At 41.0% G+C, this 25,919-nt stretch overlaps 5 protein-coding genes across 10 annotated transcripts; 2 read left to right on the plus strand and 3 right to left on the minus strand.

Annotated features, from left to right (window-relative positions):
- Positions 1-1,047: 1,047 nt before the first annotated feature.
- On the plus strand, positions 1,048-3,931 carry LOC129583289 (bestrophin-3-like). The gene is made up of 12 exons (XM_055475043.1): positions 1,048-1,584; positions 1,665-1,799; positions 1,915-1,974; positions 2,111-2,232; positions 2,308-2,339; positions 2,409-2,606; positions 2,695-2,820; positions 2,892-2,969; positions 3,064-3,119; positions 3,181-3,303; positions 3,366-3,620; positions 3,674-3,931. Exons 1-12 carry the CDS (start codon positions 1,406-1,408, stop codon positions 3,696-3,698), a joined length of 1,389 nt encoding a protein of 462 aa, XP_055331018.1. The 5' UTR covers positions 1,048-1,405; the 3' UTR covers positions 3,699-3,931.
- A 19-nt stretch (positions 3,932-3,950) lies between these two features.
- On the minus strand, positions 3,951-6,688 carry LOC129583293 (uncharacterized). The gene is made up of 2 exons (XM_055475050.1): positions 5,007-6,688; positions 3,951-4,778 (listed from the first exon to the last, which is right to left on the minus strand). Exons 1-2 carry the CDS (start codon positions 5,671-5,673, stop codon positions 4,219-4,221), a joined length of 1,227 nt encoding a protein of 408 aa, XP_055331025.1. The 5' UTR covers positions 5,674-6,688; the 3' UTR covers positions 3,951-4,218.
- Positions 6,689-6,714: 26 nt separating this feature from the next.
- On the minus strand, positions 6,715-12,700 carry LOC129583291 (liver carboxylesterase-like). Of its 5 annotated transcripts, none has more exons than XM_055475048.1 (12): positions 12,371-12,613; positions 11,189-11,341; positions 9,275-11,038; positions 8,903-9,152; positions 8,743-8,832; positions 8,484-8,669; positions 8,140-8,342; positions 7,709-7,856; positions 7,431-7,630; positions 7,195-7,324; positions 7,005-7,128; positions 6,715-6,912 (listed from the first exon to the last, which is right to left on the minus strand). In XM_055475048.1, exons 3-12 carry the CDS (start codon positions 9,491-9,493, stop codon positions 6,762-6,764), a joined length of 1,701 nt encoding a protein of 566 aa, XP_055331023.1. In that variant the 5' UTR covers positions 9,494-11,038; positions 11,189-11,341; positions 12,371-12,613; the 3' UTR covers positions 6,715-6,761. The 5 variants fall into 5 exon arrangements, with proteins under 5 accessions (XP_055331023.1, XP_055331020.1, XP_055331021.1 ...); XM_055475045.1 differs by having other exon boundaries at positions 11,170-11,341; XM_055475046.1 differs by lacking the exon at positions 12,371-12,613 and adding an exon at positions 12,636-12,700 and having other exon boundaries at positions 9,275-11,341.
- A 4,159-nt stretch (positions 12,701-16,859) lies between these two features.
- Positions 16,860-21,775, plus strand: LOC129583250 (uncharacterized). The gene is made up of 10 exons (XM_055474975.1): positions 16,860-17,309; positions 17,921-17,956; positions 18,024-18,051; positions 19,371-19,441; positions 19,543-19,660; positions 19,903-19,960; positions 20,043-20,132; positions 20,263-20,321; positions 20,986-21,087; positions 21,201-21,775. Exons 1-10 carry the CDS (start codon positions 17,215-17,217, stop codon positions 21,438-21,440), a joined length of 897 nt encoding a protein of 298 aa, XP_055330950.1. The 5' UTR covers positions 16,860-17,214; the 3' UTR covers positions 21,441-21,775.
- Positions 21,765-25,697, minus strand: LOC129583248 (uncharacterized). Of its 2 annotated transcripts, none has more exons than XM_055474972.1 (5): positions 25,544-25,697; positions 24,139-24,556; positions 23,780-23,998; positions 22,923-23,170; positions 21,765-22,609 (listed from the first exon to the last, which is right to left on the minus strand). In XM_055474972.1, exons 2-5 carry the CDS (start codon positions 24,486-24,488, stop codon positions 22,176-22,178), a joined length of 1,251 nt encoding a protein of 416 aa, XP_055330947.1. In that variant the 5' UTR covers positions 24,489-24,556; positions 25,544-25,697; the 3' UTR covers positions 21,765-22,175. The 2 variants fall into 2 exon arrangements, with proteins under 2 accessions (XP_055330947.1, XP_055330948.1); XM_055474973.1 differs by having other exon boundaries at positions 24,139-24,488; positions 25,544-25,691.
- Positions 25,698-25,919: the final 222 nt, after the last annotated feature.

Raw genomic sequence — 25,919 nt, forward strand, 5'->3', positions numbered from 1 at the left:
AACCAAAATAGTTTTCTGAATCGCTACTTTTCCATCACTCCATGATAATAAAAACACCGGGATGCCGGATGCAAAAAAAGTAAACGTCAGTCCAGTTATTTCTACCTGCATAATTGCGCCGATTAATTATATTTACTTCATAGTTAATCATTTGATTTATTTCATGGCTCAGTTAATACGAGAAAACCTGGAATACAGTAACACTCAAATACCGTAATGTACAAAAAATTACACCGACAAAATCTCCATTCCTTTCGCAACGTTACAGACAGCGCAGTCGATTATGGGTATAAATCAGTCTCGGATAAATTTAAGGTTTAAATTTAAATCTAGCCAATTATTTTGCGTAGAAATATACGCTATTATACGGTATAGCGACACAGATCTGGCTTATACAGTACGTACAAACAGACAGATGCTGTATTACAGGTCTCTTATGTGCTACGCAGTGAGAAGACAAAGGTCCAAATAAATTTGACTAGTAAGTATCATTACAATACCCATCGTTTTCATCCATATTCCTATAAAAACGAGGTGCATCATTTTACCCCATCATGTAAGTAAAATTCCCGGCTTCCATTTGTCTTAGCCGGAAATTTCACTTGATGCCCCTATTTAACAATGTAGAATGTAGATATGGAACACTAGGCCGACATAGCACGCCAGAGCTGCTTTAAGAATTTAATTATTCTTTTTACGTGCACATGAGTTTACTTTCATGGTGCCGTCTGGGTAATAAATCCAAACTATTGCAAAAATTCCGACTATGGGATGTAAGAAAAACACTCAATTCGGTGCTTTGCAGCGCATAAAGTAAACTTCTGAAAATAAAAATTGACAATTGCATCATCTGAGATGGGCAGAGCACTATTGTGGTGGATGGTCAAACAAGGCAACACTGGGCATGCTGCAAATTTAATAGCAACGCAAACATTAGATACGAACGCATTAATGGCTGGATTTTGCCTTGACCTTGTAGCGTGGCAGAGTTGAATACTTAAGCAGCCCAAGAGGAAAATCTGGTCCTTTTAACATTTTGCTCGTTTTCTTGCAAGTCGTGCAAGCGAAAATTTTTCGAAACGATTTCGGTACTTGTTTATGAGGAGCGCCGTAGTCTCCGGCGCATAACTCGTGGTTCTATATGCATCCATTGCAGTTTTCTTGATTAATTTTTGTTTAAAAGGCGATTATGAATTGCGTTAATAATTAGTACATTTTTTTATTTAGAACTACATTTTATTTGCACCTTTTGGGCATTGTTTGTATCATTTCCTCATATGATTAATATGATTAATTTTACTGTATTTTTTAATTATTTCCCCTATGCGTTTTCATAATTGGCTTTGGATCAGCATTTACTTGTTAGCTTTAATTTTCATAATCACTTGAACCTATATTTTATAAAATGACGGTACGTTACCAGCTAAAGCTTGAATCTGTGACCTTTGGAAAACTGGGTCAACTGCTGCTACGATGGCGCGGCAGTGTGTACAAGCTTATGTATCGGGAATTTTTGGTGTTTGCAATATTATTTGCCATAATCAGCATGATATACCGACTGGTTCTCAACGAAGATCAGAGAAAGTTAGTACTGAGTACTTCAAAACCGATTGCTGCCCTATTCTGCGGCATGTAACTGTATAGTTATTGTTACCTTCTTGTAGAGTATTCGAGAAGCTGTGTCTGCATTTGGAGGAAACTGTTAACCTTGTGCCCTTGACCTTTGTTCTCGGATTTTACGTCTCCTTTGTACTATCCAGATGGTGGGAACAGCTGATCGCGTACCCATGGCCGGACAGGTAATTTGAGCTGAAACGGCTTCCAAATAATTCTAAATTTTTGTTTTGTATGTTAACTTTATTACGATAAAACAGTGTTCGTCAGAACCCGATAACTATTTCTAGTTGGTTTTAGAATGTCATACCTTATAATTTATTGGATAAACGGACAAGATGAAAGGTCATACATGATACGGTAAGACAACGTCCGCACATGGTCCGACGATCCTATCGGAAAATTGTCAGTCGATATGTTTCTTTTTGCTTCCGCGTTGTGTTGACCTGTAAGTACGACTATAATCTGAAAATTTTACATATAAACGTACTTGCAGACGCCAACTGGTGCGATATATAACCGCAGCGACCATCTTCGTTAACCGTCCATACAGTGTCCTTACACGAAAACGCTTTCCTACACTGCAGCACATGGTCGATGCAGGAATTTTGTCAAAAGGTCAGTGACGATTATCCTATAGAACCACTATGGTTCATATTGCATGCGAGTCTTACTCACTAACGGTGCTTGCAGAGGAGAGGGCCCTGTTTGAGAGTATCACGGAGGTTTGTCATTGGAATATTTATTACTGATAATATTATAGTCAACCAATACAAGCTTGAAATCTTTCACAGATTAAAGAGCACGGCAAGTTTTGGGTGCCGTGCGTATGGTTTTCTAAAGTGTTGGATCAAGCGAGAAAAGAAGGTTTGATGGATGATCCGATGGGCATTGGTGCTAAACAAATTATGGATGAGCTCTTAGTTTTCCGTGCTCAATTGGGAAGAAACTGGATGTTTAATTGGGTGCCTATTCCTCTTGCTTACACTCAGGTACGTATGATGTTTTCCAACGTCAACCAAAAATTCCATAAAACTAAATCAGCAGCTTTTAGTTCGCTTTAACAAAATTTCATTTTAGGTGGTTACTTTAGCCGTATACACGTTCTTTGGTGCGTGTTTATTTGCTCGCCAGCCACTGGATGTGAGCAAAAACTATAAAGGTCACGGCATTGACACCTACTTCCCTATCTTTACTAGCCTGCAAGTGAGTGCTGCGTCCACGGAATAAGCTAATTCGGTTTGCCCAAACAGTTTACTTATTGTCGTTTCTTCCAGTTTCTCTTTTATGTCGGATGGTTGAAAGTTGCTGAAACCATTTTTAATCCCTGGGGTGAAGATGATGACGATTTTGATGTAAATAAACACTAACACTGCGTATTGTGCTCAAATCGCCGTAACATATAACTCTAGTATCGAAACGCCATAAGTTCGCGATATTCCGTTACAGATTAACTGGTTCATTGAGCGCCACATGCAAGTGCACTTCACCGTAACCGATCAAATGTAAGCATCTGCGTCGTTTCCTATTGGTTAGGCACCGTTTATTCTATTACTTGCTATCCAGGTTTGATCAGCCTCCACCGATTGTCAAGGACAAATACTGGGGCGGAACCTACGTGCAACTGCCGCCACTGAACAAAAACAACGAAGCTCTTAAACCGGGTGATATGGTGCCGCCTTTCTACATGTACGATTTCTTGTTCTGTAAATTTGTGCTTCTCTGCTTAACAATTGTTGTTGCATATTAAGTGACAACTACGGACGCGAGAACCATTGGCCACCGAGCCCGCCTTCCACACCAAAATCCGGTCGCTTTGCTAAGCCAAAATCACCGGTTGTTCAAGAAACCGCCATTACTATAAACACTGACGCTACGCCGACCGATGTCAATTCGCATAACTCGTCTTTTCGGAGTTACGGAACTTCTTTGTCACGAGCCGTTTACTGGGATGGAAGTCCCATTTTTAATCCCAGAAGTCAAAAGTGGCCTTTGCTGAAGGATGAGTAAGCTAAATTCTCTGCACACTCTTCACCAGTTCTTACGGTTGCCATTGCAGGTTGAAAGAGGATTCCAAAGCTTAACGTGTCTGCCGATATACGTACCGTAAAAAGATGCTTGGCTGTTTACTGTTGCAAGCCTCATAAAATGTGATTGTAGAATTCTGGTGAAATGGTATCGTATTGCGTCTTGGTTAAAATTATGTGTTTACTTTATTGTGAAATTGAGAGTGGATATTATTATTGTTATTAAATTTTGTTGTGTTACAGCATAAAGTGGATTTATATGTTTAGTTTGCAAGAAGTGCTAATAAAAAGCCGGTGCGATCAGGTGAAAGCGATTTTATAATGCAAGAGATGGAGAAGCAAACAGCGACAGTAATTCTAGCATACCGCTATCTGCTATTAACCTTGGAAACCACGATAATTAGTACCATAATACGCAACCCTAGAAAACTAAAACAGCTATACCTATTTGGCTATTTCCTTAAACCAGCAATGAAGGTTCTCTATGCACTAAGTATGCAGTATCAAGTATGCACTAAACGCAGCTGATAACACCAGCTGCAACTTTCCCTGCACCGCTATGTACGAATCAGCTCATCTAAGCCGAACTGGGAGCAATAAAGCAGCTTTGTGAATGGTGGCGGAAATACATCTTCGTATCGGCATAATGCGACGGCACAAACTTGCTCTTGGTAACAATGGATCCCAATGTCTCTTCATTGCCACCCTTCTCAGGAATCGACACAATCGTGTACAGGGTAGAGTTCTCCGGAATCTTAGCCAACTGCTTACGCAGATCGGTATGGTCGCTGCCAGGCCAGGCCATTTTAGGATTCGGCACGAACTTCAGTGTATACGGTGCGCGCACGGTATTGATAGCCGGTGCCCCTCCACGGCTGTCGAAAGCTGCTTGCTCGTATTGCGGTAGCTTCGTGGCGTCTTCTGGTCTAGCGCAACCTTTAGGACCGGCTTCCAACAGGGGAATAGCGGCTTCGAATTTGGGCCCTAGTTGCAACTGGAAGGCGCTCTTTCCGTTGGGAATGAAATTGCTGAAATTCTTGGCGAAGAAGTTAAAGTCCTTGCCTTGGCCGTCCACCGAGAACATGGCAATAATGTTTGCTGATTCTTGGCCATCTCGGTAGAATTTCAAAGCCATGCCTGAAATAATTGCAATCATTCATAACACTAGTCAATACCGGTACCTACATATATACATACGGGTATATACATATGTATAAATGCATAAAATAATGTATTTATGGATATGTAACTAGATACATATTATCTTGATATGCTTTAATATATTTTGTTGCTAAAGTTATTCTTCTTTACTGTCTGTCTGTCTGTACACGTTTCCGAATATTTATCTGAAAACAAAAAACCTGCCTGGAGTATAGTCAAATCCAGGAAGGTCATTCGCCGGAGCGGCCAATGAAAGACGAGCGATACCATTTCCACCCGACTGGAATATACCGGAGTACTTTAAAGACGCTTCTGGAGTGATGACCAGTTCCACTTTAGCTACGCTGCCGAAGCTGTGAATAAGTTTCTGACGGCCGGGCAGCATCTCCTCACCGTGATGCAGAAAAGCGTGCTTCAAATATTCCGGATCGAACACCTTGGGCAGCTGGAGCGTCGACGAGGGATCCATCTGTGGCAGACTGTTCATCGAATACACACCTTTCTGCACATTGTTCCATACAAGGTCCAGCTTCTTAGCGGCGGTCAGTGACTCGAAATTGTCAGGCAGGGCGTCGTATTGTGGCTTCTTGCCGAGAGCGACTTCAGCAAGCGCAGCCACGCCTCCGACGACATTGTCCACATGCTGACCAATGTGTTGGACGCCGGCTCCGATCACCTGCCCAGCGGTTCCGATGACCTGTCCACCCAGGCTGACCATGCCACCGATGGCACTGCCGAGCAAGCCGCGTTGCTGTGCAGGCTTGTCATCGTCGGAGGATGGCTTAGATGGTTTGGCTTTGTCCTTGTCACCTGCACTTGCCAGTGCAGTCGCCGCGAAAAATATGCCGATGAAGAACAACAACCGCGCCATTGTAAAGAAATTACAAACCCTTACCTCAAGCAGTCAATTACAGTAATATACATAGTACGGAAATCTAAAGGTTTTCAGAGCTTTATATATTTGTAGCGCCAGTTGACATCGGTAGGAGACAAACAACGTTACGGTTTCGCTTATACATATTGCTTCGACAGAGTGACACTTTCCGAGAAATGCAATTTCGGCATTTCTGTCTAACGTTTTCCTAATTACAATCTGCTTACGCATCGTATCGGACATCACGATCGGTCGTAGAGTTTCATTGATTCAAATAACTTACTGCTCTTATACATTGATATTTTGTTCTACAGTGTCTTTAGTCTGAACCTGTTGAACATTTTGAATTTTCCAGTACTGCAAAATGTATAAGTCGGTAAGTTTTAAGTACGGTTCAGACAATGTCGGTGAAAACGATTATGCTTTTCACCGACATTTCAGGTACATAAGGACTTCCACGCAGCAGAAGTTTGCAATGCTCAACTTGCACCTGATGAACAATCGCTACATGTTTTCAGTTTTGAAGTGTTGATCGTACAATGGCAAATATAATAAAAATTGCACTAAACTACCTTTTATGCAGTGGAAATTGTGATACCGAAGTAATACTCGTATATTTCGCAAATTCAAAATATTTGTACTTCAAAAACTACTTGCGCCTCAAAGCATGACAGCAAGGAATGCATTCAAGCGGAATTCAGAAATAACGTACAGGCTGGTATCACAATAAATTCAAAGCCAAGCCCAAAAGGTTACCAGCCACTGTCCAGACAACATGATGCAAAATACATGCTAAATATTTTTATAAATACGGTACTGTATGTACATGACTATACAAAGTGAAAGAAGCATACTTCTACATACTATTACTATTACTACTACTATTACTATTACTATTACTATTACTATTACTATTACTATTACTATTACTATTACTATTACTATTACTATTACTATTACTATTACTATTACTATTACTATTACTATTACTATTACTATACATAAAGAAGCATACTTCTACATACTATTAAAATTCGAAAGCTAATTCAATTTGAAGCGGTTTATCATGAAGTATTCGGCAATTACTATGTACCGGATCTGGAACAAGGAGCATTATACACATCATCCCAAAACTTAATTAAAGATAGGTGGTCGAAGCTGCCGTTTTCCCAATGTCCAGATTGATTTAATTCCATATACTCTCCCTGGCGACCAAATGCAAGACCGTCCATTCGTCTGCAGCGAAAAGCGCAAGCCATAAGCGGTTAAAGTTGTTACAAAGCGCATTGAAATAATGTGAACTGTCGGTAAGGCTAATCAAATGGTACCCAAAATGCGCTATTTGATGCAGCATCTGCCGTATACTGGACACAACGCGGTCATCAAGGAGTAGACCAGGGATCTGCATATGCGGGGCAAAAATGTTTGGCAAGTCGTAGGTATGAAAAGCACCTTTCAACATAGAGAAAAGTGAATTGTAAGAATGGTCAAGAAGTGTAACATATTTTCAACCATTACCGAGGTCATTGAATTTGGGATTGTGACTGATTCTAAACAACTGACTGGCACTCGAGGCTGCGTCTTCCCGTTGAGCCCGCATCAGCGCTTCTTTGCCGGCAGGAACCGCAAACGCTGCATCCGTCGCCAGCTACGAGTTTTTGGGCAATTGTGTCAGTACACAGTACTAGCAAACTAATTTCAGTTTTAGTAAAACAGCGTAACAATTAGAAGATTTTTACGGACCGTATACCTACATGGAATATCTTGAACCGTAAAGATGAATAATCATCGCCATCCGTCATGTTGTAATAATCCATTACTGTCTGCGCCAGCTCGTAATTCGCGTTTGGACAGACGGGAACATTCCCATTGGGAAGAAACTGGTTTGCTACAACGCTTCTTATCGTGGTCAAATTTATTGGCTGTTTAGGGTCCACAATATCGGAATTGCTGACTATGACGGAGATAAACAGCAAGAAAAGGTAGAAAACGTTAGGGAGAATATACTGTAAATGGATTAGTCATTACTTACCGGATAACAAAAGCGAGGCATCTTCTCGAAGGTAGCCAGTTATGTAATTAGGAAAGGAATCAACTTCCCGCATCGCGGTCGATAAGGCTTTACGGGCAGCTTCTCCGAAGTGCACATGGTCCACAACAAAGCCATAAGGTGCAAGTTTCTGCAGAGAATGTACATTCGCTTTACAACTTACCCGAGCGTAACGCACACAAAATTTATGTGTCTAACACATGTACAATAATATCAGCATTTCGGTAGATTAGTAGTTTATGGATTATTTCAAGACAAAGAAGGGATCGGAAATGATGACAATTACGCAGGAGGACCGTAGACGTTGTAGTGCGAACCGCAAGCTACACCCACGAAGAGATTACAATATCTCAATATATATAATACCGTTTTTTAAGATCAACTGGACCTACTTTACTTAGCTGTAGCTTTACCGGATTTCCTTTTTTGAACCCGTGTGCGACTGAAAGAATTTTATCCACGGACATGTTTTTCAAGCATCCGATGAGTTCAGCCGACGACTGGGTTGGACATCCTACGGCAGCTGCAAGTTCCTTAGCATCCTTTTTCGGATCTGGTGAAAAATACGACTCCACCAGAATACTTCCGCTGAATGCAATTGCCGCTCGCATAGAACCTTGAAACAGAAGCGCACACATACCTGCACCTTTCTCGTGGCTAACAGGAAAAGAATACTGAAGACGATCGACTGGAACTACATTCTACTGTATAGCTTTTAATGTAACTGTTCTTAACCTGAGTCTACTGGTCAGCTTACTTCGTGAAACCGGATCCAGTTGCATTGCCGAAATTAGGCGACCTCCTGCACTTTCCCCAAAAAGCGTAATGGCATCGGGATCGCCTCCAAATTTCATGATGTTTTTCTTGATCCATAACATCGCTAACTTAGCATCGGCCAAACCGTAATTACCTTTCGCAATGTCGTCCCCCGTGCTCAGAAAACCTTGGCAAACGATCGCCACACAATCTAATGTAAACCAGCAGCAAAAACTAGCCAAATTGTACTCGTATCTTACCGAAAACTGATACTCGGTAGTTGACGGTAACCACAATTGCAGCGATGTTATCCGCCAATGAGGAAGCATTATAGTTGTTCTTGTCACCAGCTGAAACAGTTTATTCACTATTACGACCCTACAACATTTCTACTGGAAAGGTAATTAGAGACAATGGTACCTTGCAAAGCGCCTCCATGAAACCATACCAGAACAGGAAAATTGTCATTCTGTCCGTGCTGTCGCGTACTGTTGGTGGAAACAGGCGGAACATAAATATCCAAGTAAAGGCAGTCTTCACTCATTGGAGCATGGTCTCTAGATGATAGAGTTCTCAAAGCTGCCGGAATTGGGAGCTGTGGGCAGATGGGGCCTTGCTTGAAACGTGATTCATTTCTCAAGTACGAGAAATCCATATTCTCTTCGGGCTCCTACAAGTAAAATCGTTTCCGCTTTAATACAAAGTTGATGCCTGTTTTGAAATTTTTTAAATAAGTAAGACAAATAAGAACGTACTTCACTCAATGTTACAGTCTTTCGCAAATTGCTTTACCTGGAATCGTTTAGCCGTTCCGTAGCGGATTCCATAATATGCATAACCTGCACTAAGTGGGTGTTTTTCCGATGCAAAATATTCCCCATTTAGGGTGACATCCGGCATTAAGCTGACGTGCCCTTCTTGTCCATAAACAGGAAAAACGATGCTGACACCAGTAATTAGGAGAGCGCATCTGGCCCAGGAAATAATGCAACGATAACTGAATTTCTCCATGTGCGCAATGGAATACGAAGTGGAAGAAGTTGGATGCCGACAATTGATTCAAAAACAATATCATTTATTACCCGTATAAGTATTTAGTGCTTACATTGTTACTTATTTAACGTCTATCAAAAACATGGCTGCTGTACACTGGACATTTTACGGGTGTTATTATTATGCGCACAAAGCATGATCTGCCCCGGGCCTGATCGGACCACAAATATTTTTGCAGACGTATGTGTTAAAAGGCAAAAGCTTTGTTCGGAATCTACCACGAAATGTTATTATTTCACTCTACTCATTTGTACGAGTTACGAGCACACTTCTTACAGCAGATAGCAATCAACCAGTCCAAAATTCACAACGATCCACAATTCGCAAAGACTACTAAGAGCATGGTAGACTACTACAGACTACATGTACAGTAGGCACGAACTGAGAAATATACGAGCAGAATACTGCTGTGTACGTAGAGACTACGACAGGTTGTCCAAAAATATTTATCTCAGTTATCTGTTAACTGTAAAGTTAAAACCAGATTTCATAAATTATAGAAACGCAAATCTATGTTGCTATCGCAATTTTAACTAGAAGGGCTGAAAATATGCCGCAGGGCACCAAATTAGTACTGCGTGATTATGAAACCGGTAAGTAACACTTTGTAGCAACAACTTAAGAAAAAGTGACGGTAAAAATGTTTGGCTGTAGACAAGTCATGAGCACGAAATACGAATACTTTCAGAAGGAAATCTGCTTAGCATCTAGAGAAAAGGAATGCCGACAGGAAAAATCGTCAAATAGTGAACAAAAATCGTCCCAGTTACCGAGTCACGCTTTTATATGAGTGAAAGGACGAGATACGATGTAAATATGTTCTGGAGGTACACTATTTAGTAGCATTCAGTACAATCAACAGGTTAATATAATGTGTTCATTTGGCAGGAACGTTGATCGGTATCACTAGATCCTCCAGCGAAGAGTGGCACTTGTTGCATGGACGACCAGTTAATGCTTTGGCTTCGCTGTGCTTTCAAGGTGGCATTCTCATGCTTCAGTGTTTGATTTTCTTTCATTAGCTGTTGAATATGCATCTCACTACTTTGTGAGAGCGCTGCGAATGTTATTTGCAGATAAGCGCACTTTTCTTCCAGTTTTTGATTATCCAGCTTGAGCTTCTCGAGTCTCTCTTTTTTCTTCTCTCGGCACTTTTTTGCTGACAGCCGGTTACGCATACGCTTTTCAGAGGCGCACAAGTCATTGGGGTCTTACAAGATAACCAGTACGAACTACTTTCGCGACAGCGTACATAGTTGATGACCTTTGTACCTGCGTGGATTGAGGTGAGTTTGCCAAAATCGCATTTCCCTTCGGTTGGTCAGTTGGCGCTTGTGACCATGAGAAATTGTCCATTTGCAAGCCTTCTGGTGCCGTGGTGGCTTCTCCCGATGACTCAGCGCAGGTGTTATCGATTCTTCTTTCAATCAGCCAATATTGCGGAAAACCCAGCTGCATTTTCTCAAAAAAGTTCACCTGATCTGAGTCCTGACTTGACTTCGGCTACAAAGTGTATCAACAGGATGAATCGTCACAATAATTCGTAATAAAAGACCTAGATCTAAACTTTTCTGTCGCGAGATACGCTACAGAAAAGGGACGAAGCCTTGTCTTAAGATATGACACCGTATTACAGATTGGCTGATTTCGGACCCGTTGTGATTCCAGGAAAATTCTTCCAAAGCGTCCACAGGGTTCGCCCAATCACTCCAGTCCATGTTGTCCAACATTGTAGTAGGTGCTTTGAGATTAGTATAATCCTTTCACGTTCAGTTTCACCCTGATTCATCACAAACTCCACACCGTCTGAAACATGCACAGAAGAAAGGCTTAATTACAAATGCCGCACTTGTGGGAAACCAAAAATTTGATCAACATGGTTTGATAAAAAAGCAGTTCTACGTAAATAACAGATACGTTTTGTCCAACAATAGTTGTAGCGTAGTTAAGTACTTATTTCAGTCATACGCTTATAGTATAAAAAAGTCGTTTGGCACTAGGAGTACGGTACCATTTGGCGGTAAAAATGATCAACTAAAAAACGCTAAGGTGACCTTTTTAAAAAGTCATTGCATAATTATAATACTGAACGCGTAAGACGCACAACGGTTACTCTAAACATTATAACGTTTTTTTACACACTGAAATCATCAGAGAGGATGTCGGTGGCCATTTCCACCTTCAAAAATGTACAATTATTGAGATTTCTATCGCGTACCGGCGTACGGAGAATGCCAATGTCGGCAAGGCCCGTAGGTGGAAATCAAGTAGATAAATACGGTCCTTACATCTCCATAAAGAGCGAAAATACAATGATTCTAGTGGCCTAGCAACCCTATACTCATTTTTTTTATTTAAGAAATTTATTATACCTTATACTTTAGCCTACACTTGTACGTTTTTTAGTATCGTAAGATTTACAAAAAACAATCTAACAAATGCAAAAGAGACGTTACATTATAAATTTGACAACCAGCGGAAACATGCGGCCGAATCACAAAGAACATTTGATCTAAATTAGCCGAGGCTGGTTTGTAATTCCAAAATAATACAAAGAAGATTCCCAGGTCCCATGTACACAATAAGAATACACAATCATTCGGCTCATTCAAGGACGTACAGAGCAGGTAGATACGAGTACTTACTTTGAATACTAGAACTGTGACATAAATAAAATAGTCTATGCTTTTAACTGCAGCAAGTCCTCTGCAGATTGCAGATACAGGTAAGCACCGCAATAGGCTCATACAGATAGCTATCAGTCTATCGCTTACATAAAATTTAATTCAAAACAAACTGTGCAACGTTAATCGGCAAGGCAGTTGGTAAACCCACCTGCAATACTTATTAATATCCAAAGATGGCACTCAGTGAACGCTAAGCTTCACGTTAAAATTCAAACAAACTAAAATGTTAGCGCCATACGTACGAAATTATTGGAAAGAAAAGCGCCTCGAATGCCTGCACTGACTTAAAATTAGCGTAACAAAACTGGGATTGTTCAAAGAAATATTAGCAATCTGCGATTATGAAGTAGAGTAGCGAAATAGGCAAATGAGAGGCAGGTAAAAGATAATACTGAATGAGCATGTCCGCTTACCGCTTGCATCAGACTGACGTAATGTGACTGCTCTGCCGGCGGATAACTGCGTGGCACAAGTGTGCATACCTTCGGACTTCGCTTGTTTGCCGCTGGTTTGTGGACTACTTTTAGAAATTTCGTCATCCTTCCGCTAAAGTATGATCATGAACAAAACCTTCCTCCCTTGACAAACAATATTACTCATGGCTTTGGTCGCCCAGTTTTACGCAATATGTAGCACACTTTGTGTTTAGTCAATGGCTCAATGCCTCCTGTTAAAATTTGCTATGGGCCGTAGTTTTTGAACCAGTATATTTATAATCAGTATATTTAACATTAACGACTGATCACCTACAAGAGAATCGGGGAAAAACAAAACTCTTTGCAATTTCTCAATTTTCGTTCGCCAACCAAAACAATTTATCACGCTAGCGCCCTTGCTTAATTCATATTCTGTAAATGCAAGCAGTACAGTAGTTTTAAAAACACAATAAATGGTATAAATGTGATTAGTACGCGCAAAACTTGCACAACTTAAACTGCAGTAAAATAAAAATTAAGCATTGGCGCAGACTGCATGGTTTTTAACACGGAGTAATGTACACTTCCTTCCAGAATCTAATCAACGCCATGTGATCTACTGTGCCAGCTTCCCATTCTCCGAACTGGCCCAACTCCTTATACTGAGCTCTTGGTCCGAACGAAGGTCCATTCATTCGCCTAAACGAACGCAGTCCAGAAATCAGAATTAACCAGCTTGTAATTGTTTAATTATATCACGTTTCTTTGATTTACCCGTCATGGGCAACTTGACGCAGCATTTGGCGGATACTAGAGACAACGCGAGCATTAAGTCGAAGACCAGGGATTTGCATTGACGGAGTAAAAATATTTGGGAGGACATAAGTGTGAAACGCTCCTAAAAGTGATGCGGATGCAGTTTGCTTCAAAAGAAAGTGCACGAGTATGTGCAACGGGACATAATATGTGTACCACATAGCAACTTACCAAGGCCATTGTATTCGGGGTCATAACTGATACGAAAGAGCTGGTTGTCGTTTTGGCCCCCTCCTGGTTGACGATGCGCGTACATGATGGATTCTTTTCGGTGGCAGGCACGCCAAAGATAACATCCGTTGTTAGCTGTGTATTTCACAACGCCCTGCGATTTGTCATACTACAATTTTTCTTGAATCAAAAAAGTACATACGTACGTGAAATAGTTTGCGTTGCAAAGTTTCGCGATTGTCGCTGTAGGACAAATTGTAGTAATCCATAACCCGTTGTGCCAAAGCGTAATTCGGTTGTGTACACGGCGGGTCACTGCCATTGGGCAAAAATTGTCGTGCAACTACGTCCTTAATTTTATCCAACGGCAACGTTTCATTTGGGTCGAGCAATTCCGGACTCGCAACTGCAAAATTGTGTGTAATGTCGAGCGAAATGTTAACTCCGCAGTCTCCGTAAGCTGTAAGTCTAACGAACCACCTGCTAAAAGAAAAGAATAGTCTTCTCGCAAGTAGCCGGTAATGTAATTCGGACCACGTCTGATTGACTGTATTACGGCTTCCAAAGCTTTTTGAGGGACATCTTTGAAGTGCACATGATCCAGCACAAAGCCATACGGTGTAGTATCCTGCAAGACGTTCCTTGTACAATACACTAAATTGCGACGTATTGGTAGCTTTTACCGCGTTGCCGGCTTCGAACCCTTTCGCCACGGAAAGAAGCGTTTGTATCGGTATTCTTTTCAAACACTGAATAATCTCGTTGGAGGTTGCAGTTGGACATCCAACTGCCACGGCCAGTTCAACGGAATTTTTCTTTGGTTCCTGTGTGTAATTCGCACTCGCTAGTATGTTTCCCCTAAATGCAATCGCGGCACGAATCGAATCTGTCACATTCGAGTGGACAGGATGCAGAGCAAATGCAAGCACATCAAACGACAGTCAAAGCATTATCAGGTACACTGAACAACCGAATCTAATTCCATAGCTGAGATAATAGAGGCCCCGGCACTCTGTCCAAAGACAGTAAAGGCGTTTGGATCGCCTCCGAATTTGTCGATGTGCCCTTTGATCCAGTGCAAAGCCAGATTAACATCGGCCAACCCGTAATTGCCACTGGCTGTGGTATCTCCGGTGCTGAGAAATCCTGCAAGAAAAATAACATTAAGACATTGTTTTGATTCCAGTTCAAGCCATTACCAGTACGACCACGTTTATACGATGTGCCAGCGTGGATGGGAAGCTGTACGTTCTCGACGGGTACGGACCGAACGGTCTGGAGGACAGCATTGAAGTGTACGACGCCGAAGCGAACCACTGGACGCTGCATAACTGCCGCTTGCCGCACACCAAGTTTGACTTCGGTTGTGCTGTGATGATACTGATTGTGAAGCGCGTTTAGTTTTGGCGGACGTTCTGCTGGATGTGTTATGAATTAACAGAATTTTAGAGTTCGAAATTTCCGAGCTTGAGCTGTGTTCCGTTGGAAAAGTTCTTATTTAAAACTAATATCTGCTAACGCTAATTGTTCTATGGGAAATGAAGTATTTGGAGTGAAATGTGTTTCGCGGGATCTCAGCTGTAGGCTAAAATGCGCTGTATAGTAAGTCCAAAGCCACGGTTGTATTCACGGGTGGCAAAATTTAATAAATAATTGTCTTGCCATCAGTGCAAAAAAAAGTGCAAGACGTTGTAATTAAAAGCTCTTCGGTGTGTAGATTGCCATCCTTCATAATCGCCAGAAGAACCTGCTGTATTTACTTTGAAAAGGACGTATAGGTAGGTCAAATTAATTACTTATTCAGTTATCGATTGTTTTTTAACTAAACCACACCAAGTCATTGTCGTAGCCCGGTATGTGCAATAAAAGTACAAATCTGTAACGTTTTCTGGTATATCGGTGGAAGACTCTAACAAATATGCATGGTTCAAAAATTACAGAGAACAAGACCTTACACTGCTTACAATAAACAAGAGAAATTTTGCCATAATAGTAACTAGAAAATATTTGCAAGTGTATAGGTTCAATCTGCAGAAAGCTAAATTCACAACTAAAAAGGCGGCATACAGCACTTCCCAGCGCTTACATTAAACATAACGAACTATGAGGTTTGATATATGGAAACAACACTAAAATTTGACGCTCACAGGAAACCACACATATGTATCGAGAATAGGTAACCTATATAAAACCTTCAGGAATGACAGGAATAACGATTCTTCATCCCTATCGCGACATATCGAGTTCGCTTGTCCAACTAATTTAACGTTTTGATTGCGCGATGCCGGCAGACGACTGCATTGGTTGAGAAAAATACATGCATGTCTTCTTAATTATGTCATTTATTTTTGAACCTTGTCACTGGCCGCATTTCGAGGATGCAACAACTGTCGACACCAAATTGTCCGTTCGTGACCGGCGGTCCGTGACCTGGTGCTAATTTGGAATCTGCGCGGAACGGAACAGTGGGCCCTTTGACAACCTTTGACCTTTTTTATTATCTAACCTAATGGTAAACACTAAAACTAAGAGTAGGCTGCGGCATGAATGTTACCTTTCACAAGTTTATTTACGTGGTGAAACACATTCGCATGGTGTACACTAAAAGTTTGTCGATCTTTGTATACAGCGCAGTTTATTGTGTATTACAAGATATCTGTTAGTTGCATGTAAGTATACTTCGTATGTGAATTTACCAATGGTTTTACAGTGCCTACAGTAGTGAACAGCACAAGTTGAGCAAGCAGTGCTTAGCTATAAAGCCTTCAAAAACAAAATCATTATTTTAAAACGCAGTTTATCATATGCAGTCGTGTTTATATCGGTCACGTTGCAGTAACTTCCGGCTGCTTTTAATTTTGTTTCCAAAGAAAACTTTAGCACATCTCGGTGATGTAACGTGTAAGGATACTTTTGGCCTTCAGCGTAATTGGCCATTCGAATTAAAACCCATTGGGAAAACATACAACTTCCCGCTTCCGAACATCTGCTTTACTACCGTACAGCACACGAGCGATCCACCAGCACTTTATGCTTTTACTCATGCGTGAAAGAACTGCCCTTAAAAAGTTTGCTGAGTGAAGCATCTTGGCATAATTATGTGCAACACTGTACGCCTGGACTTTAAAGCGGAAGCCGCCTGTAAACATAGCGCTGTCTGGTGCTCAGTAAATGAACAGGATTCCCCGGCTCGCTTATGGAATGACAAGTTCACGCTAATAATATTATGTCCTCCAACTGCAACTTCTATAATGTTGTCTTTCTGTTACGCAACGCATAACCTTAAAGTGCGGTAAGATGTGAGCCAATCAGCAGCCGGCTGGCTAGTATGAAGAAAAGATTGCTCTTTATTGCGTTATAACGCCGGTACTGTGCGTCGACATTGGTTCACTTTCTCAAATCCATCGCTTTCACAACCAGCGGTATTTTCTGTAGTTTAGACATCGAAGGTTTTAAAACTGTACCACTTTTTCAAATTAATGTGAAACATTTGAACCGCCAAAAAAAGCTTTCGTTAGAGTTTCGGCTATCGACTATTGTTATTGTGGAATTCATAACTGAATGGGATTGGCAAGTTTTTATTGGTGCAATGATGTATAAACACGGCCATAGTGTTCTCAAGATCGTTGACCATTCGAAATACTTCGAGGTCAAAATTGTACCAGCATTGTTGGATAACTATATGTAAGTTCCACTACACAAGAATTTTTATTTAAAGTTCAAGAATGCAACAGTTTATTAAGTTTGTACTAGTTTTAATCGGGTATTTTGCAGAATGTGTTTTTTGATAGTGCGAGTAGATAATATTATGCAGTGTGTGCATTCAGTGCATCTCATTCCGTTTTCCTAAAAATGCATGGTCCTCGGCGTAGTATACCTCGTACCTCATCTTCAATCTGGAAAATCTATCCAAGTTTTTTTAGTATAACAAGCATAGTGTTTGCAATACCAAGACAAAAACGAATAATCTAACCATGGCAAATACTCTAACCATGTCACGTACGAAAACAGTTTACAGTTCTAGATCCCAGTTAAAAAAATAAAATCATTTTTGTTTTCAAAGTTTACAAAGGTTTTTCGCGAAGAATTCCTGCTCGGACTTGAGAAAATAGTTTATCGTTTAAATTACTGTTCTCTTTTCGTAAATCATGAAATCTAATTAGCGTACAGTTGTGTAAGTGCTTCGGTTCTATAGTTCGTTGCGAATTGCAGATTAAAAAACATTTTTTACAAAATAAAAAATCGTTCGAAAAAAGTTAATATGCGTACTCTATCGAAACGTTTGCTTTGTGCAGGTACATTATCGTGGATAAATACAAAAAAGAAGCCGCGTAAGTTTCCTGTTGAATCTCCACGCTTACATTAGAATATTGTTAATATTTTGGCCCTCGTTTTTAGAGTCATAGATCCCGTGGAGCCCGAACGGGTGAGTTTACAACTTCACATAAATAATATAGCGCCGTAATTTTGAAGACAGAGATAGCAAGAGCAGTATATACGTAGTACTTGAGTAGTGATTTAAATATTTAAGCATGAGTATTAATTTAAATATTTTGTAATATACCGTACATAAATAATGAAATATTTACGGGATTAACGGGATTATTAACGGGATTTTGTAACACTGCTATTAACGCGTATAGTTGACGTACAGTTAAAAAGTTTACTGATGCAAAAAAAGTTTTGTTTTGACCAGCAGAACTGCAGAAACTATAATCACAGATTTTGAATTTTGTTTATGCTAAAAGACTTATGCATTTTAACTCGACCATTGGATTGTCCATTCTTAAACGCGTTCATGCAAAGTAACATGAGCAACTCAGTTTTGAAAATGTCTATGTTAAAAACAAACCAGCCGGAAATGCACACTGGGAGCTATTTCCGGCGCATGTTGACTGACTCGGCATAACGTCGCTACAACATTAGCATATAGCTGCACCATAAAAGAAACTTTCAAGGATAAATTTGCTTCGACACGCTGGGTGGTAAAAAAATCCTCCCGCAGCGAGGATGATTAACCGCGATAGATGGTTCATTTTTCCTTACAAAACATCCACGTCCAGACACGATATTTTCAGCCGAGGCGCCAAGCGCTTCCCGGTAAACGGCTGCCTCTACAACGACCTTGTTAAGATATTTATGACGGTCCTTGTTCACATTTTGTGGAAAATATGGTCTCCACAGACTAGTTGTCGAGTGAGCGGCGGTATCTAAATTTGTGATCTCGTTAACATACCATGTGTTAAAATTTAATAGCTTCAATATATTCAAAACGATGCAATACATTTTGAAGGTCATGTATAAGCCGAAAGAGAAACGTGCCATTATAGCTTTTTATTAGCTTGCCAGATTCCAGTATTGTGAACAGACATCGTAAAACTATTATGTTGCATAAAGTATAAAAGTATTATAATTATTATCGACTTTCTAAGATGTGCTGTACGATTTTCTAATATTATCGACTTTCTAAGCAAGATGTACCTATATATAATGTACCAATGTACCTATATTTATAAAAGTACCTCTGTAAAATGGGCACAAGCCGTTTTTGTACACCCGCAATTAATTTATAACATTTACGCTATCAGTTTTAATGTTAAAGATATTGCATACTTGGCCGTAGTCAAAGGTTTCGATTGCATCGTACCAGTAAATATAAATAATGCGTCAATACCGATGAAATTTAAGCATCCTCGGAAGTCGACAAAATCTGCTGATACAACACGTTTTGTTTCTTGTGTATAGATTAAAGATATTCTGGACGATGAAGAACTGCAGTGCACCCTGAAATCTGCCTTCATTACCCATCACCACTGGTGAGTTTATATGAAATCACGTTTTTCAAGGTCATTCAAAAAATCTAAACCACCGTGTAAGAAATACACTCGTATGGTTACGCCGACACCTGATGCTGCAGGGATCATGCGGGCGGAAATACCAAATTGCTAACCTTGTACCCTGGAATCGAAATCTATGCTGGAGATGACCGCACAGAAGGCTATACAAAACTTGTCAAAAACAATCAGGTTCTAAAGGTATGTGGTATACACAAAGTATTTTGGACATTTGGCTTCGGAGCGATTACAATATACATCAGCTCCGCAAATAAAGTTCTACTACCAGTTACTGCTTTGCTCTCAATCGCAGACTGATTGATACCTCGTTGGTTAAAGCATTTTAGTCAGAAATCTACTTTTCTATTATATGGAGAATTATGCAGCACATCCTGAACAACTGTATGTATGCACTACCAGTACCAATGAACTTGTTGCTGCAGATCGGGAACCTGACTGTGTGCTGCATGTCATCGCCTTGCCATACTTCCGGTCACATGAGTAAGTACTGGAATGCGTGCACTGTAGACTCCTTCTATACATATGGATATGCGTATCGGCACTCACAGTTGTTTACGAACAGGTTACTATGTAACCGGAAATCATGGCGAATCTCCAGCATTATTTTCTGGTGATTCCATCTTTTTGTCCGGATGTGGAAAATTTTTTGAAGGTATGACAGCTGTTAAGTTAACTTTTGTAGTTCTCGTGAGCCGGTTGCTACGTAGTATCCATTCGTTATGAGCTCAAACGAACAGCTTTCAAAGGATAAACAACAAATTTTAATGATTTTCTCATTTTAGGGAGCGCTGCCCAGATGTTTGATAATATGCAGACGCTTACTACGTTACCGAAACCAACGGTAAATTCAAATTCTCCTAATCCTAATATCCCAATCCTAATATCCGTTACCAGTTACGATAAACGGAAAATATCTAAATCTGGTCTTTTTTATTATAAATTACATCTTTATCATAAAATGTATGAAGCTTGCGTCAAATGCATACAATAGCAATACTTCTTAAGTTTGTTTTTAATCCATAGGACTGCTGTATTTTGTCAAGGTGTAGTAATTAATATTATCGTAAAGCTTGTACAGTACTAAAAATTTAATTACTTACTCGTATAAACAGTCGTGCACTAATACTGTACAGTACGTGGCCGGCAGTTCGATTGATATGATAGAGAACTTTGATGAACGCGTGGCGAATTGTGATTCATTACTTACGCAATTAAATTAAATTTAAAGTAAAACTAGAAGCAAAATTAAAGTTCTGGAGAAAAACTGTAATATCTCGTTATTACCTTAGCTGAGTTGCTCCGATTTTTTATCTTGGTATTGCTGGCGTACGTTGCGTTTCTATTTGTTTTTGGATTTACTGCCGTGCTCCTGTCCCTGTGTCAACTTGTCGTATGCGGCAGGGGGCTTGTCCCCGTTGCAGAAGACATTAAATTCATTATTATTAAACAAATTAAAACAAGAACAGCAGTGCGAAAATATGTCTAACATCTCTTCCATTCTACAGAGAATATACTGTGGTCATGAACTAACTGTGATGAACCTGAAGTTCGCGTACAAAGAGGATCCTGGAAATCTGGATTTAGCAGATCGACTGGAATGGGCAAAGGTCAGTTCAATACAAAAGAGATGCCGAGTACCGTAAAATTTCCATAACAGATCTAGTGTGCGGATTCTGATTACTATGCGGCTAGTTACAGAAACGCGTTACTATAATTATAGAAATGCCGAACAAATGCCGTGCCCACCGTCCCTTCGACGGTTGAGGAAGAAATGCGCTTCAATCCCTTCGTTACGGCCATTAACGCCACCGTTCTGGATGAGCTGCGTCAGCGGCGGAATCGTTTTCGCAGTCACAAGAAGAACCGCGATTCCATTACATCGCTGACCTCCTCCGCATCCACTTCCCCCGTGGACCGCAGCGGCGCCGCTAGTGCCGCATCATCCGGTATTTCCTGCTAAACGGCATATACAGAGTACGCACGTGGGCCTAGAACGTATTTTATCGCACCAACTGACGACGAAGTGATTCCAGTTTCTTTCGGGCAATGTATTTCGCTCTAGAAATAGCATTCAATTTCCTTGCACTCTAAACCTTCTTGGACGAATCATAGGATTTCGTGTTCTAAGTAGAACAAATGTGTAGAAGAAATTGTACAAATGCTATCCTGTCAGATTCATAATTCAGTTTGAGGTAAAATTTCCGAAGCTTGATTTACTGTACCATGTTCGTGCTTTCTGCTGCAAATTTAAGTGTTGTAACTGCTATGCGCAATGTTTCGGCAATAACAGTCATATCTTCATTTTCGGTATGAGCAAATATTTACACAACCGATATGCAGGCGCAACAACGACACCTTAATCCACAAATACAAGAAAACATATTTCAAATTAGCACTAAAATTTATACAACACAAAAATTCGTAAAGCAACTAATTAACGCAAAGCCACACTAGTACTGTAAATAAATAACAAATGAACAGTAAGGTCAATAAGAATATTTCCCCGCGCAGATTATGTGGAAAATGCTACAAGAGCGATTACCGGAAAACAAGCAATTGTCTACTTCGCCAGCACATTCAAATGGCGTAATGAAACTAACAGTGTACAGTATTTCTGTCCAATTTTAGAACACAACATGCAAACGCGTTAGTCAAACGCGAGAATAACGTCCACGGACAACAAATACCACCTCTCTCATTTCTTGAGCACTTCATGCAAATCCTTCACCAATTTAGAAATCTTCAAGCTGGGCCCCAAGGGAATCTGCATCTTCTGCTGTACCGTCTGCGGCTCGTTCAGCGCCAGGAAGGCCGGGCCGTCCACCCGGCGCTCCTGGAACTTGTGCACAATATCACCGAACCCGTACTGTCGCAGACACTCGCACACATCCGCCACACTCCAGCAGTCGGCGGGACCGCGCCAGCCCAACAGCTGATCGGGGGAGGTTTTTAACGGGTTGTAGATGGGTTGGATTTTGGGTGGTGCTGGAGGCTTCTTCACTTTCACTGTCTTGGGCTTCCTACGGCGGACGGTGAAGACCGGCTTTATCAGGCGGGAGGTCGATGGAATCGGGAGGGGAGGGGGGATCGCTAACGCTTGGTCGGATAAAGGTTCGGGTTCAGGGGGAACTACAATTGTGCAAATACGACATACAAACAGTACCATCAATAATTATATGGCATTTTAGTTAATTGTATGCTGCGTCGTGTGAATGATTTTCCAAACAATGCCATCAATAATTATAATATAGCATTGCAGTTAATTGTATGTTGCGTCGTGTGAACTGATTTTCCATTTTCCAGCTGCGGTGAATTGTGATTTCTTGTTGGGTACGCGGCCGTACGCCTATCGACGGCGACAACTAATTTACATGGCTACGCTGAGTCTCGGACTGCTAGATAATACGGACCGGCAGACCACGATATCAAAGTCAAAATTTACCGAATGTAACACTCTTCGCTGCTGTTTTGCTTTTGGCAGCTAACATGTCGTTCAGTTTGGGTGTGCGGGTATCTAACAGAGCCGGCGGCCACAGTGCAGCAGGAAGAGGGGCTGCGGACTTGGGAGCCTCGGCCGCTGCGACCAATACGTCATCCGGCTCCGGTTTGGTTGCCACCTCAGAAGCACTAAATTTTGCCACTAGATCCGGACGATTTAATTTCTCTTCTGTAATCCATGAGTCAACCACCCTAAAAGATAACTACTGCGTCACAACATTCCGACATTTATGAACTTTTGTATTGTAGTTGGGCGTGGCATGTTGTATGTAGACTAACTTTTATCAAGACAAATTAGAATACTTATCGACACTCATTAACGATACTTAGTAAAACTCATCATTTCACAACCGGGAAACGGATTTTGTTTAATGATATCACTGATACCATAATCAAATATAATTAAATTACTTATTCTGTTTTGCTAGTGCGTCACAAATGCATCTTCACATGAATTATGCAAGTGCAACAAAAACTTCCGGTGCACTTTGCACCACCGATACGGCAACTTGAAGCCTTAAACATTTCGCTGTTAAGCTGATTCCATGCAGATAAGCCGAGAGTAAATAGCGAGGACTGAGCGATTGGCCGTTAAACGTTTAAAAAAAATCAAAGAACAGGACTCTTAAAAGGGTATACACTGTATAACAAAATCGGAATAAAAAACCCAATCGTAACATTTTCGAGCTTCACCTCAAGCACTTAATGCCGGTGTTTCCGGTACAAAGTTACAAAAGATCCGACCCTATTCGTATTTTTAACTGGTGCAAGCCGTGCAACCATGCAGAGTAGCGAGAATACCTGGGAAATCCTTTCCAACGAACTTTGTAGTCAATTTTCCCACTCCGTTCTCGTTTGTCCAGAATTTTATTGGCCCGCCGTTTACGTTCTAATCTCCGCTTTTCACTTTCGGCTTTCAGTCGTTTGTGCTCTTTCTCCTCCTTCTCTTTTGCTGTACCTCGATCGACCTCGTTAGCGTTCACATAAAATATTGAATCGTAGGGTTCCCAAGATGTTTGGCTACAGTTCAGAAAACGTCTTTCAAACTTCGCACATTGTTCATTCACCTTCTAATGTAATGATCCTAATAAAGTACGAGTAGATGCACCACTACAGATATGCTCTGCAGCCTATACTGCAGAACTGTAAAACTTATTTACCTAAATCCGCGCCATTTTATACGAGCGTAACGGATTTTGTTAACTTGTTTGTATCCCAAAACCCGCTCTACGATAAAGTCATTTTCGCCCAGCTCCTGTTTGACTTCTTTTTCATCCTTCACTGTCAGGCTCAGATCCCGCTTTCGTTTATTCCTTCGCAGATGCATCCGGTTGGATGCGGAAGTGGAAGCTGAAGAGTGGACACCGGATGTCTCTGGCGTTTTGCTCGCGGAATCCTCAGTTGAGGTCGATGCAGTGACGCCAGCTTCGATGATATTATTAGTGACGACGGGCGGCTCCGGCACAGCCAATGCATCTTCGGTTACTGAAGCTTGAGTTCCAGCAGACATCTTCCAACAAACCGAAGGTCGTAGTTGTTAGAACTTAGAAGGTTATAAAGACGAACTAACCAATCCAGCTACAAATACAAATCCACAGTCATCTGCCCGTCGGCGAATGGACGTATTTCGCCCATTCTCTTCTTTAATAAAGTCATTAACTGCAATGTTAAATGTGGCCCTGATTCAACAACAGTTGTTAGTAAATTTCAAAATGATCTTGAAAAAGGACAAGTTGAAGAAGTGGAACTACATAAACTTATAAAACTTGAGCGCAGATGTGACAGTTGACGATCTCCGTTGCATGTGGTATCGGGTTAAGACTTTAATCCCAATGACACACCAGATACGAAGCCTTTAGGGCGATTCAGTACAGGACCTACCTATGATATACTGTAGACGCGTAAAAGACCTAACACGCCAAGATTCTGCATCTCTCTGATCGCATGGAAGATTCTTAAATCATACATCGAAAAAACAATGCACCAGTGACTATAGGAGTTCCCTTTTCATTCCCATGGCGAAGAGAGACTGTCAACAGGACGCTACTATATACTGACTCTACTTCTACACTAACTTTCATTAAAACTTATGATCTCCACATTTGACGGTACGATATACAACAAGCCTTCCTACAACGTTGCTAAAATCAGCCATTGTTGTGTAGTGGGTATGTCCCCCCAACTAACGCTCCATGATTGGCGGCAAAAATCTTGACCAATTAGCGACTGTCTTACGAAAACGGGAACCATTGGCATATGTCGCAACCACACTGTTAAAAAGGGCAGTTAGCGACATTAGTTTCCCGCTCCAAGTGAAAGAAACTGTAACTTCCAGGACTGAACTGACATTTGTTTCAGAATGTAAACGGTTTTCACATTCTGAACACAATGTCGGAAGTGGGAGAATGGCCACTTCCGATGTGAAAGATGCGCCAGACGAACAGTCCTGTTGTACGTATTACAACGCTAACGTCTTCGTAGGCACTGCAGCTTCGGTTGTGACCGTTTTATAAGTGTTGTCAGCTTCTATACGGCTACAAAGTTTTGTTTCAGATTCCCACTTACCGTATTATTTAGAACAGATGTTCGTTTAGGCGACCGGGAAGGGCTGAAACGTTAAGAAAGAAAAAAATGAACGACTACCGTGCAACTACCGAAGAACCAACAGACTTCCGTATGTGCAGTTGAATTCAATTGCCCATGGTGCTGCTGCTTATGCGTATGACGCCGTATGTATCGTGACTGGGGGATGATGTCAGAGTAGCGATCAGATCACGCTCTGCTGATACTACAATACATACGTACAGTACGTGTTTATAGCCCTTTTGTTTACGTGTTATTTTACGTTTTGGGGCTCCCGAAAACGCTGACCCACATTTTTTTTCTGTTTATCAGATCCACAGGGACTGATAACAGAAATAAAAATGGTCTTTAGGTCTTA

Source organism: Paramacrobiotus metropolitanus, unplaced genomic scaffold (genome assembly GCF_019649055.1).
Source record: "Paramacrobiotus metropolitanus isolate TYO unplaced genomic scaffold, Prichtersi_v1.0 Parri_scaffold0000010, whole genome shotgun sequence".
Classification (NCBI taxonomy): Eukaryota; Metazoa; Tardigrada; class Eutardigrada; order Parachela; family Macrobiotidae; genus Paramacrobiotus; species Paramacrobiotus metropolitanus.